At 42.9% G+C, this 13,281-nt stretch overlaps 1 protein-coding gene across 2 annotated transcripts; it reads right to left on the bottom strand.

Moving 5' to 3' along the window:
• CCDC174 (coiled-coil domain containing 174) lies at positions 1 to 12,780 on the bottom strand. 2 transcript variants are annotated; one of them, XM_065687443.1, is made up of 12 exons: positions 12,553 to 12,780; positions 12,342 to 12,448; positions 10,543 to 10,647; positions 9,512 to 9,612; positions 8,539 to 8,597; positions 7,346 to 7,526; positions 5,554 to 5,649; positions 4,806 to 4,942; positions 4,323 to 4,417; positions 3,933 to 4,080; positions 2,763 to 2,897; positions 1 to 2,137 (listed from the first exon to the last, which is right to left on the bottom strand). In XM_065687443.1, exons 2-12 carry the CDS (start codon positions 12,381 to 12,383, stop codon positions 609 to 611), a joined length of 2,628 nt encoding a protein of 875 aa, XP_065543515.1. In that variant the 5' UTR covers positions 12,384 to 12,448; positions 12,553 to 12,780; the 3' UTR covers positions 1 to 608. The 2 variants fall into 2 exon arrangements, with proteins under 2 accessions (XP_065543515.1, XP_065543516.1); XM_065687444.1 differs by lacking the exon at positions 8,539 to 8,597 and having other exon boundaries at positions 12,342 to 12,780.
• Positions 12,781 to 13,281: the final 501 nt, after the last annotated feature.

Here is a 13,281-nt window from a genome sequence, read left to right as displayed (position 1 = left end):
TTTCAGGTGTCAAAACTGCTGCTTTTGTGAAGCATTTATTTGTAGTCTAACCACCATTAGTTATTGATCTCTGCAACGCCTCTCCACATGGCTCCACTGAATTACAAATTACACACAGATCTCAGGAATGCAGAAGCCATTAGGAAAGTATGAAACACCGCTGTTTACGAGATAATATTCTGCACTTCCTAACGGCAGGAGATTCAGTAGTTAACAGATTTCTTAAAACCATCCTGTATTTAGCAGCAGAGAACCTGCCTTTTAAATACCATTTCTACAGGTAGAACTGACCACATAGTACCTCCAGAGCAGAAGCTAGTTTGGGGGGGGTGTCAGAGTAAAAAGAGTCTTTTGAAAGAAAGCCATTAATATACTGCAAAGTTCCTGTGTAAATGGCAGAGTTAAATATGTACTAAACTAATTCCTGCACAAAAACTCATGTAATTTTAATAAGAAGAACCACCAGCAGGGCAGAAATTCACTTGTGATGCAAACTAGCTTTGCTCTCCAGGTTTATTTTGATCTACTTACAGAAACTTACTTTTCCCAGATTCAGGAAAATAGTATTCTTGCCTAGAAGGTAATTAATTCTCTTTCAGTTCTTCACATCACAACTCTTGCTTAGTGTTTTGCTCAGTTCGAGTCACTTGTCTGTAATATGACAGCATAGCATCTAGACTTTGGTAAAGCGTCTCCTGATTTTGAGCACCACTGCTTTTAGGCTGCACTGAAGGTGCCGCATCCTGGTCACTGTGGGTGCAAGGCTGCACCCCTGGAGCTGCATCCTGGTCACTGTGGATGCAGGGCTGCACCCCTGGAGCTGCATCCTGGTCACTGTGGATGCAGGGCTGCACCCCTGGAGCTGCATCCTGGTCACTGTGGGTGCGGGGCTGCACCCCTGGAGCTGCATCCTGGTCACTGTGGGTGCGGGGCTGCACCCCTGGAGTTGCATCCTGGTCACTGTGGATGCGGGGCTGCACCCCTGGAGTTGCATCCTGGTCACTGTGGATGCGGGGCTGCACCCCTGGAGCTGCATCCTGGTCACTGTGGATGCGGGGCTGCACCCCTGGAGCTGCATCCTGGTCACTGTGGGTGCGGGGCTGCACCCCTGGAGCTGCATCCTGGTCACTGTGGGTGCGGGGCTGCACCCCTGGAGCTGCATCCTGGTTACTGTCAGTGCAGGGCTGCACCCCTGGAGCTGCATCTTGGTCACTGTGGGTGCAGGGTTGCACCCCTGGAGCTGCATCCTGGTCACTGTAACCATAGGGCTGCACCCTTGCAGCTGCATCCTGATCACTGTGGCTGCAGGGCTGCACCCCTGGAGGTACATCCTGGTTACTGTAACCATAGGGCTGCACCCCTGGAGGTACATCCTGGTCACTGTAACCATAGGGCTGCACCCCTGGAGGTACATCCTGGTCACTGTAACCACAGGGATGCATTCCTGGAGACACATCCTGGGCACTGCAACCACAGGGATGCACTCCTGGAGGTGCATCCTGGGCACTGCAACCACAGGGCTGCATTCCTGGAAGTGCCTCCTGGGTGCCATAGCCATAGGCCTGCATTGGGAATGGCATGTTGTGAGCGCCATAGCCATAAGCTGGCATTGGTGGAAGCGTGCCCGGAGTGCCATAGCCATAATGCTGCATTTGAAATGGCACATCATGACTGCCATAGCCATAAGGCTGCACCGATGACAGCATATGTGGAGCACCATAACCATAAGCCTGCATTGGCGGTGGCACACCTCGAGCACCATAACCATAAGCCTGTGCTGATGGTGGCATATCCTCATCATCACTGCTGTCATCTTCTGATGATGGCACAGCTTGAGTATTACTGCCACAGGGTTCTGCTGATGCTGACTCATCTCGAGCACTGCTGTTGTAAGCCTGCACAGATGGTGTCCCTTCTCTAGTGCTGCTGCCGTTGGCCTGCACTGATGGCATCCTTGGGTTTTGTGCTGTCTCTGGTTCCAGTTTTTCAGGGGAGGTGTCATTTGGTTCTGAATTCTGCCTTCTGTAATCACCACCTTTCTTTTGTCCCAGGAAGTATGCAGAAGGTGGTGCAAATTCTGGGTCTCGCTCATCTCTGAGCTCTTCCTGTTTCTTCAACCACTGTCCAAACATCAGTTCTGGTAGAAAAAAGAAAAATGGTAGATTGAATATAGATTCCAGGGTCTGGGGATCAGTCAGAAAGGAAGGAAAACAAATCAGCAAACATAAGATGCCGCTGTGTAAAACCGTTTGAAGTCACTTTTCCACCTAGGACTGGATTGCTGATGGAGCTGACAGTCCGCTTTCTTTACAGAGCGGGAATGAAAGCACTGAGTATTTAAAGATAAACCATCCTCTACATAACTCATCCTGGTCACTGTAAGATCCTTTCACAATGTGGTCCTTGGTTACAAAAACCAGCTGATCAGTTAGACAAGTCTAACTAAATAGAAACCAATCAAAGCATTAAGAGCTTAGTTATTAGAAGACGAAGATGAGATTCTCTCTAGTGGACACAGCCAAAACCCAGTAACTTCTTTAGTTCAACAAGAGTGGTAGATATTCTGGTTACTGTAACAGCTGCTGATTTCTGATTAAAACCAGTACTGAAGTACTGCAACGGAGTGACAACTCAAGGTCACCACACTTAAGAAGATAACCCAAAAGCCTACTCCAAAGACATACTTCATTGCTTCTCAGTTTCACTACAAAATGGACATGAAAGCAGCAGTGGGCAGTGTTTCTGAATCTACATCTCCTTACCTTTGCCTTTATCCCACTCTCGGACGTGAGGCACGCCAGGCTTTGTATCTCTTCTCTCCTGGATCACAACCTCAACCTTTCTACTTGCTGCAGGAACTCTTGGAGCTTCTGGTTCATCAGTAGCACCTTTCACCTCTATGTTACAGAAAAAGAGAGTAGTATTTGTGAACAACAAGATAAAATCTACATGAACCTCATAGGAGAAATAGGAAGCAAGAGTTATTTGCATTTATAGAGCTCATACCAGTTATCTAATTTAATTCTAATAATGAAATGCATCTGAGTAGGGAGGTGATTTTTTTCCTCCTAATTACAGCATATTAATTCAGCAAAGATAATGGGTAAGAGGCAGATACCAGAAAACATATCCACCAGGAGACACTTCATTAGCTTTCTACTTGTATCAAAAAGACTGATGAAATCAACTGCCTAATAACCCCTAAAGCAAAGTGCCAAGTGTTATACTGAAACCAAAAACTTGGGTAAAAAATAAGAATATTAGTGTGTTATCTCCATTTCATTTACTGGAGAAAATGGTTTGTGTTGTTCTTCTTCTGAAGAACAGTAACAGCAGTGGCACAGGACTGTTCTTCATTTCCAGAACACTTCCCAGTTAATCACTTGCATAGAATTCTGACACAGTGAAATATTAGCAACATTTTACAGTGGGAGGCAGACAGTACAGGTTGAGCAGCAGTGTCATAAGGGAGACAGAGCAGAGATGGGATTAGAACTCTAATTCATCATCCTAGATTCTAAATTCAGCTGCATGTCCAATTTACAGACTGCACTGAAACTGTAGGACTGGATATATCAAAATTAAGTTGTCACTGCTTTTTATTCTACTTCATCATAAGAAAGAGCCAGGAAGATTTCAGCAGCTCCAACCTCAACCTGCAGAATTAACCCACTTAATTCCTGCTGTCAGGTACACATCAAAAAAGCCTACAAGTCTACGTATGGTATTTCTACCTGCATTATTAAGCTATTTCTGGCATGATTTTATATCTACACACAATTATCTAAATTCCATCTTAACGATTATACTGTATTATAGAACACTTAATACCAATATATTGAATGTCCAAACTTAATCAATTAGAATATGCCTGTCCATCAAATACAAGCTGAAATAGCAAGTGTTTAACTCAAAGAGGCAGCAGATCATACCTCCATTCTCCAGTTTCAATGCCTCTTCCTCTAATCCAGCTTCCCTTAACTTTTTAATCTTCCGTGCTCGCAGTTTAGAGAGCCTTGCATCCAGAGCTGCCTTCCTTTTCTCCTTCAACTGTTCACGTTTAGTTCTCTGATCGAGTGTCTTAAAAGGAAAGAAAAATATGAATTAATATTCCTTTGTTATTATAATCAATTACATCCTCCTTCAGTAAACGACTAAAAGCAATCCTTATCAAGTACGATGCTTCAACAGGGAAAGAGACCAAATACTTTTTGAGTCAATTGTAGGCACCATCTAATAGAAGACTTACACCAACAGATCAAGAACAGCAACCACTGAAATCAGGATACCCTCATAGCGGAGTTTGCTCTTTAAGCTCATACCTGCTCTCTGAGCATATCCAGCGTTGCTCGTTGTTTATGCCTAAGTTCTTTGTCACGAGAAAAAGCAAAGTACCCAACACCCAGCTGCCTGGCCTCTGCAAAGAGCATAAATAAATTTAAGTTACACTCCATTTATAATTGACAGTAACTCCAAGCACCATGCACCCTGCTTTTCAGCACAGAATTACCCCCAGCAACATACACAGCATTAAGTTTTAGGTGGCTAAAAAGGGCTTGTTTTAGATGATGCATGAAGTGAAGCTTCCTGAAGGAGAACACAGGAGCAGGGAATGACATTTGAAAGATACATTTGAGGAAAAATAAATCTAGATATATGTAGTGGTAATTTGAATGGGTTTTACACATGTGGCTTAACACCTACACTTTGCCATATAGGCACAAGAAGTAACTTTCCCTTGCTTCCTCTAAATCTGGGCTCTTTGGGGATATAAAGAGAAGTGATAATGAAGTTTGGAAGTGTACCATTTTCTCGAATGTCCTCATAATGTATGGGTCCCATGGGTTTTCTGAGGGCTTCTTCTTCTTCTTTTTCCCACTGCTGCCTCTGAAGTTCTCTTTTCATGTCTTCAGATAACAGAGTATTCCCATCAGGAACTAGTCTAATTAAAAATAAAAGGTAGGGATTACAGAGAAGTTTCACAGTAGCAAACAGTGCAAGTGTGATAGGGTCTGATCCACTCCTGCAGTTGTTACAAAACACAGATCACTGTAGGCACCATTTAGTGATGCCACATCGATGACTATAGTACATGGTGAAGACAAACACAAAACTATGCTCCGCAAGTGATGTTTTACATTCAGTCAGCATTTACATTAAGCAGTGTCCCTTAGTAGATTATTAATAACTTCCTTTGGGCTTTTATTTGAGAACCATGGTCTCCATCCTGTTGCTATTCCAAACCAATACACCAGCCGTATATTTCAAATGGTCAGCTGCCAAGGTGAAACAAAACAGAAGCCTGGGAATAATATATGGATTATAGTAAGAAGTTCTGATCACAGTCATGCACAATTTCTCTGCAGCTATGCTATTTTTAAGGTACAAAATGTTGTGACCAGAAGTCTGTCTAAAGTAAATCAAGAGGAAGTAGTAGCATCAGTAATTCAGTATTGAGAATGGGCTAGCAAAGCACAGCCTCATTTCCTTCTTGTTAAAAGAATGCATGTTAAACAATGCAAGGAGCATGCACTTCCATCAGAGAAACCACACCTTTTCCCTTGCAGTTCCTGGTCCATTTTAAGTAGACCTGGCAAATCCTTCTTCATACAGCGTCTAGATCGGCCCAAGAAATCAACATAATCAACCCTGTAATGAAAGCAATGGAAATCTGAATCAGAACTTCTAAATGCAGAACTCTAACCAGAAGACAGAAGCAATGGCACTTTCCAAAGAGAATTCATCACCTCTTAGTCTCTCCAACAGACTCACAGGCCAAGGGGCTACATTCTGAATAGGGCATATGACAGTTTTATCACAGACATTTCATCCCCCTCTCTCTGAGCCAGTGTTTGCCTTGGCAATAAAATAGCATAAAAAAAATAGTCAAAAGTTACAACATCGTGTAGTTTTCACACCAGAATAAAACTGAGCTTGGTACTTGCTTCCCATGGTGAAAATAATGACGTGGCATTGACTTCTTACAGATATGAAATTGCTACAGTACACTTCAATTATCAGTCTAAAGCTCATTTAGAGTAGGCTGATAGCATTCATTCAACTGCCATAACAAAGGCTGACTAAAATGCAAGTGAAATGTTCCTCTGAAGCACATATTGTGCTGCTTATTATTTATAGCACTGAACACTTAATTCACAGTTGTTGAAAGGCTGTTAAGAGCTGTACTTACTGTGCTGTAATGCCAGGAAGTTCTTGATCATCAAGCCACTTCAGTTATCCTGTCTAAAGAATTAATACTACACCTGAAAAAGTATGACTGGCAATCTGGTTCCCAAACCCCAAACTTGTAAAGATCTGTACTTTTAGGAAGTTAAGGCTTTTACATAATTTCTAAGGATATCTACAGCTCAGCATGTGCTCTTTGGGTTTTATTATAATGTAACATTAGTAGGAAAACATCTACAGTCTCTATAGTAAAGATGTAACTACAGCTGCAGAATAATCAGCATTAAATATGCCAGTATGCAAATATCCTCATTAGGGTCTGGCCTCACCAAGATGGAGAGTCTGTTAATAATAATACATGTCACTGAAGTGAGATGTAGGCAGTGATGAAAAAGCACCATGTGAATGGTAATTTGTGATACCTTAAGGCAATGAGAGCACAAATAAATCTGAGCCCATTGCTAATAGATAGTTTCATCCTGAATTTCAGCAGGATGCTGGGAGGGGGTATATTTGCCTTCCAACCTGCTGGATTCACTCTTCCAATTCATTCTGAAATACTATAAATCTGATCTTGGCCCAATAAATCAGATACTGAAGGGGATGGCTCTGTTTCTTATCTGTTAATGCTCTTCTGATCAAGAGAAATCTCTGTTCCATAACTATTTTTAACAAATGGGAAAGGAAAATGTTTAGTCAGATCCGTTTCATAACCATTCCAAATGTCTTGGATGAAAAACTAGTGTCTCCTTGGAATGTCACAGAGAATTGACACAGGCTATTGGCTATGCTGCAGTTAAACAGTGGAAGTAATGCTGGAAAATCGTATTTTTCCTGTCAGTGTTTCTCTCCTTTAAGAGGAGGTCACACAATGAAAATGACTGCTCATTTCCCAAGTCACACACAAATAGAGAAGGTTGATACAACACTACCCCCAAGTTCTGCTGAAGTACATTTCAAGGCTCCAAAGTATATAATTGTATCAATATTGCAGTCAGAACTGCCAAAAACCATGCAAGAGAATGAGAGGACATTATGACATCTCACAGTACATCTCCCCAGTTGCTATTTCTCTAAATCCCAGATGTAGATTCTACTGCAGTGTTACCCACATGGGAAGGGAAAGTCAGGACAGCCAAGCCCAATCCCTGGTACCAACCATTCTTCATCTGGGTCCTCAGGTGGTGGTATTTCCATTTCAGGTTGAGCATCCTCATCATCTGTGTCTTTTTCCAAAGTCTTTCCAGCAGCTTCGCTCTGATACAGCTCCTGCACCTCGTGCTGTTTGTCTATGATCTTCTGAGTGAAATCCACTAGGTACAAATCCTCCGTTTCTTCATCTAAGGCAGAAAATCAATTCTTAAGAGAACAGCCATGAAAAGAACAGAACTGAGCACAAAATCAATACAAAACAGCTACAATCAGCTTTTCAGCTGCCAGCAACGCCCTTGACTACGCTATTAGGGAATACTTAAATCTCATTCAGTGCCAAACCAACTTGGAGCTGTAAATCAGATCCATAGTGGTAACTTCTATCTCTGAATAGAGGTTCTGGGGTATTTTAAAGCAATTAATCTTTTGTGTACAGTACAGAACAAGTTGAGTCTTCGCACTAAAACATTCTCTGCCCATTAACCAGTTCAGCAGCACAGGGTTTGCTGTGGAACAGCTCAAATACTTCCTTGATGCTTAACACTTAGTAAGTCAGCAGTAGTAAAGCTGCCCCTGGAGCACTTTTTAGAGAAGTGGTGGGGTCACAAGGACAAAGATGGATGCTAGTTAAGAAAACATAGGAGATGAGCCACAGACATTTGGGTTCTTGCTTCTTGCAGGGGGACTGAATGTGAGAGAAGAGAGGGACAGATCAGAATTCTCTAACATTATGAACTGCATGACTGGCACTCACACATGGACCAGCCAGACCGCCCTCCTGCTCCTCTTCATAAAGGTCCAAAAATTAAGATGCAGGACACAACATCAGCAATGCAATACAAAGACTGCATAATGGGCAGTAAATTCATTTTAAACGCAGAATATATTCCACCCACTTAGTGAGTGAAACAGCCCGTCGTGCTTTAGTAGGACAGGCTGTCCTTTAGAAAGTAGTTTCATTTTCTCTAGTATCTGTACTTTTTCCCCCTTTCAAAGCAGAATAACCCATGTCAATCACTTCATACAGTAACTCAAAAAATAATTCCCATGTACAAGGACAATTCATAGCGTAGCTGCTGTGAGTCACCAGAGTCAGAAACACCAACTTCCAGGGAACACTTTAAACCCGAGTTTTATATATGTGTGTACATATATATATATATATATATAAATACCCATTTAGACTAGTTTTCTTTTCACCTGGAAAGTTGCCTTTGCTCATTTTCTCATAGAGCTTTGCTTTCTCTTCTAGTTTCTTCCTGAAAAAGAAAAGCAAACCAAACCAAACCTTGCAATCCCACCAATTCCAAACACAGTTAAAATAACCAATGTAGCCTTAGAGAAATGGAACAGCAAAGTACCAGGAGCACTTGAAATGTTTACTAGAAGCTGACTGATGCCTGGTTTTGAAGCTTAACTGACGTTTCTGAAGACCCATGTCCACTTTCTGAGTTCATAATGAAAAGCATTTTAGTGAAGTTACAGAATTAATCTGAATTGTAAGTCGAGTATGTGGGAACATGATGTAGCAAGTATTCCACCTCTAACTACTACAATTAGTAGTACTGAAAGTACTGACAGTACTGGAAGCTATTTGCAGGTATGAGATACTGAAATACTCTTTTACAGGGAAGGGGAAGGAAAAAAAAGAAAGAGATCATGGAGTTACACTCAAGCTTAGAAACTGAAGAGAAAACCTGAGCTCTTTTCTGGAATGGTAGAAGACAAGTTTGAAAAGCAAGGATCTGCTTACAGAAGAACAGCAAATGGTTTTTACTTCACATTTTTAACATATATCTTATTGTACAACTCACCCTTTTAGAAGATGAGCTAAATCCTGAAATAAAATGAGCTGTTTTCTGTCCAAGAAACACTTTGCTATAGAATTCTAATGTATTGCTGCCCTGGCTTTTAATTCTGAAGATGACTTTCAAAAACCAGTAGCCTGACAGAGTGAGAGAGCTGTGATAACATGAGAGCAGCCCCAGAGCACAAGAGTGCTGGGATTCAGTTTGTACATTACTGGTAAAAAGCAAGAGATCGGTGCTGGTCTTACTGGTTGGTCTAATGAGAACTGCTGGTCCAAAACATGTGTAACTTGATTTATGTGCTTTTCTAAACACTGGAAAGCAATTCTTGAAAGCATTCCTTCCTTACAGAGCCTGAGAGCTACCTTGATGTATCCAGTATCTGCTCCTCTTCCTTCTTCTGCTCAGCATCTTTCTCAGCTCGATTTGCAACTCCTGTGTTTTGTTTGTTCCAGATACTTGGTTTCTGTGGGTACAATTTTATAACAATTAATAAAGAAATAAGTAAATAATAATGCTGAAATGGTTAATGATTAAAAAGTATTTCAACTCCACAATGCAAATCAATCATGAAAGACTTCGTAAGTAACATCTTAACCATGACTGACTTGAGACTACCCCTGCCGAGTTGTAGGACAGAGCAGGTATGTCCTAAAATTAGGCTGCAATACAATCTAACAGTTAAGGACAGGCTGAGAAGCAAAGAAAAGGTACTTAGAAATCAAACAAAATCTATTCTGATAAAAAATGTTGAGGTTAAAAAAAATAGTAATCAGCAAGATTGTTCTTATTAAAGTAACAACAAAGCTATGAATTGCTTCTGTTCTCTGTTACCTTCATTTTAGATATAAAATACAATAAATTTGCCCGTTTGCAGCATAACACTGTAAATGCTGCTTGCTCTTCAAATATAGCAGCAATACTGTATTCTAGTACTGGAAAGCTACATAGTGAATAAAAACCAATGTGCAGTAAAGAGCAAAATACAAGAGAACTGTGCATATTATGCATTGTGATATAAAAGAACTGAGAGCAGAGCATTCATCAAGAAAGTTCAGTGATTCTGGAAGAGTCTTTCATCCTCCCATCCTTCAGGGAATAGTACAAAATCTTGGAGAAAAAAAGAAAAGCAGCATCTTTTTCTGTAGTGAAAAAGCTGTGGCTCCCGGGGAATGAAGGTTAAGAGGTGATTCAGATGGGCATAAGCCTGAGACAAGTTCTCTGCTATGCACAAGAATCTCACCTGAGAATGAAATTTAAAGACCACCCTCATTGTGTAGATTTTATATTTGAGGAGTAACACAGCTCTGAGTATTTATTGATTTAGATTTGATTAGGAACTTCCTTATTTTAAGGAGAAAGAAGGACCAAAACAACAATGGAAAAGAATTTCTACCTTATTAGAAGTCCTGGGCTTTGGGAAGACGCCAGCATCTTTCAGGAGCTTTTCTTTCTTGAATTCCTCTTGCTTTCGGAAGAGTTCTGCTTTGAGATCTACCAACTACAGCAATAGCAAAATAAACCAATAAATAACCAAGATACTTCACACACTTTTTATACATCAGTTACTGTAATAAATAACTGTATTTCTAGTTAAACAATCTGGCATTTACAATTACATGAGCATTTGACTGCATTTTTATGTGGAACTTTGAAGCTATCAAAGATCGCTCTAAGTTTACAGCAAATAATACACAAACCCCACAAGACAAATTATTAAGGATTTAATAAAACCCAAAAGATATCCTTTGGTACATAATGGAAATGAGAGACAGAATTCTGTACAGATTCCACCAGCCTCCCAGTGGCAAACAAATAGAGGAGGACTAATGAAATTATGCTGCTGAACTTGAAAAGGAAACTTCAGCTATTAGATAAGAATCCTGTCTCAGAAAACAACTGATAAAGGTCTGCTCTCATAAAATACATACACTTTCCCACTGGTTTATATACTGTTTATATAGATGGTTCTTTCTTCTTTTTCCCCCTAATAAATACAGAAGTAGCACTGCCATTTTGACCAGCGTCCATCTCCTCTTTTATTAGGAAACATTACCAGCCTGGCTGTTATCTTGAGATTACATTAATAAACCACACCTGAATGTTGTGCCCCTTTCCCTGCAAGCCCTACAGAACACAAATCTCACAGATGTACATTAAATCAGGAAAGCGGAAGCCTTTGGTATTAATAGTGTTTTGAATACTAAAGCATTTGCTTTTCAGGTCTCTGTAACAATGATGCAGTGTTGTAAATTAACCCTTTTTCCTCGTTGCTTAAAAGTAGTCATCCAAAATCTCAGTGTTAAATATTTCATATGCAACAACCCACCATTTACACTAACTTTTTACTTAAAAAAATTAAGCATTTGGACAAAGTCCCTTATTAACAGACTGCTGGAGAGCAGTGAGGCACAGCACCTCCCTGTCCCCAAGGGTCGCAGGTTGATTTGGCAAGATACAGACCTCCTGCAGCTTAGGAAAAAGAGGAAATCATAGAATCCCAGCCTGGTTTGGGTTGGAAGGGACCTTAAGGCCCATCCAGCTCCAACCCCTGCCACGGGCAGGGACCCCTTCCCCTGGAGCAGCTTGCTCCAAGTCCCTGTATCCAACCTGGCCTTGAACACTGCCAGGGATGGTGCAGCCACAGCTTCTCTGGGCACCCTGTGCCAGCGCCTCAGCACCCTCACAAGGAAGAGCTTCTGCCTAAGAGCTCAGCTCAGTCTCCCCTCTGGTAGGTTAAAGCCATTCTTCCTTGTCTCATCACTATACCCCTTATCAGAAGCCCCTCTCGAGTTTTCTTGTAGCCCCTTTATGCACTGGAGCTGCTCTAAGCTCTCCCTAGAATCAATTCCAACGTCACTCTCGTGCCCCGATTTTATCACATCAGGAACAGGGGCAAATCCAGGCCTGGCACCCTCAGATTAAGAGCGCGGTGCCCACGCTTGCTGAGGAAGGCAGAAGAGGCAAACCCGCAGCCCCAGCGCCTCACAGCCCAAGACGTGACTCCAGACACAGCGCCCTCCGCCACCACCTGCCTCACTGCGCAGCTCAGCGGGGCACAGAGAGCACGCCCCTTGTTTGCTTCTGCTGGTTCCCCCGGGAGCGGGGCAGGGCTGGCCGCCCTCACACCGGACAGGCCTTCCCGGGGGGACGGGAGGGCTTCGCTTCCTCTCTCCCGGTCGCGGACCCACTCACCGAGGAGGCGGCCACCTCCAGCGGCTTCTTCCTCCGGTCCATGGCGCCGCCGGCCGCCTTCTTCCGAGCTTTACGGCCTCACCGTAAAGCGTAGCGAAAGCGAGGCCCTGTTGCGACAGTGCTGGTGAGGGAAGGCGGGCCCCCTGCTGCCGCCATGTTGGGGAGGTCAGAGGGGCTCCGCTTTGGTGCGGTCCTGTCGGCGCTATCGCACCTCACCGTGGCTTCGGGCCGCCTGTGTGTGGCGGCGACAGACCCTGCCTTGTCCAGGGCCTCTTGTCGTGACCGCAGGGCAGCCTGCGAGCGAATCTGAAGTGCTCTCTGGTGCCGGAGATAGCCGTGTGGCTGTTGCTCTCAGGGCTGCTTTGCTTAAGGCACACGCTTGGGATGAAGGGTTGTGGCTGTTCTGCTGCATGGAGCCCTGCTGCGGGAGGTGGGATGAATGAGCCACAGCTCATTACCGCTGTAAGTGTCGTCCATAATAGCTAAATACAAACCCTCCTCTATCAATAATGACCGAATACAAACCCACCTGTGTGCATGGTAACTAAATACAAACCCGCTTCTATCCATAATAAGGAAATACAAAGCCATCTGTATCTATAATAGCCAAAACTCAGGTGCTGGAGTCTGTAACCTCAGAGGTGAGCACAGGTGACTCTTAGGGAATGAGTGTTTCACTTACCCAGGGTAGCTCATTGTATCTGTTAGCATCCCCGTGAAGAGAAAGGGCTGTGATAGGTTTTAATTCACGGTGATTCTGAAGATCATAATTGCCTGGAGTCGCAAGAGGAAGCTGCCTTTCACTTGTCTTTAATAAAGTGGGAATATATAAGGTGCTGTGATGTTGTTGCTTGGCAATGTGACAGCTGATGGGAGCGCCTGATACAGCTCCCTTGGTTTGTGAAGTTCATTGCTGTTGTGTTTGGGAGCTGGGTCAGGC

The sequence above is a fragment of the Lathamus discolor genome, chromosome 7 (genome assembly GCF_037157495.1).
Source record: "Lathamus discolor isolate bLatDis1 chromosome 7, bLatDis1.hap1, whole genome shotgun sequence".
NCBI classification, from domain to species: domain Eukaryota; kingdom Metazoa; phylum Chordata; class Aves; order Psittaciformes; family Psittacidae; genus Lathamus; species Lathamus discolor.
The sequence above is the reverse complement of the archived record's forward strand: the minus strand, read 5'-3'. Positions and strand labels throughout refer to the sequence as shown.

Excerpts from the sequence above, each read along its gene's own strand:
- CCDC174 (XM_065687443.1), bottom strand. The coding sequence starts at position 12,383 with ATGGACCGGAGGAAGAAGCCGCTGGAGGTGGCCGCCTCCTCG. Across the intron at positions 5,650-7,345 it reads GAGGACCCAGATGAAGAATG|GGTTGATTATGTTGATTTCT; the intron begins GTTGGTACCAGG and ends CTTTCATTACAG. Across the intron at positions 4,943-5,553 it reads CAGGAACTGCAAGGGAAAAG|ACTAGTTCCTGATGGGAATA; the intron begins GTGTGGTTTCTC and ends ATTTTTAATTAG.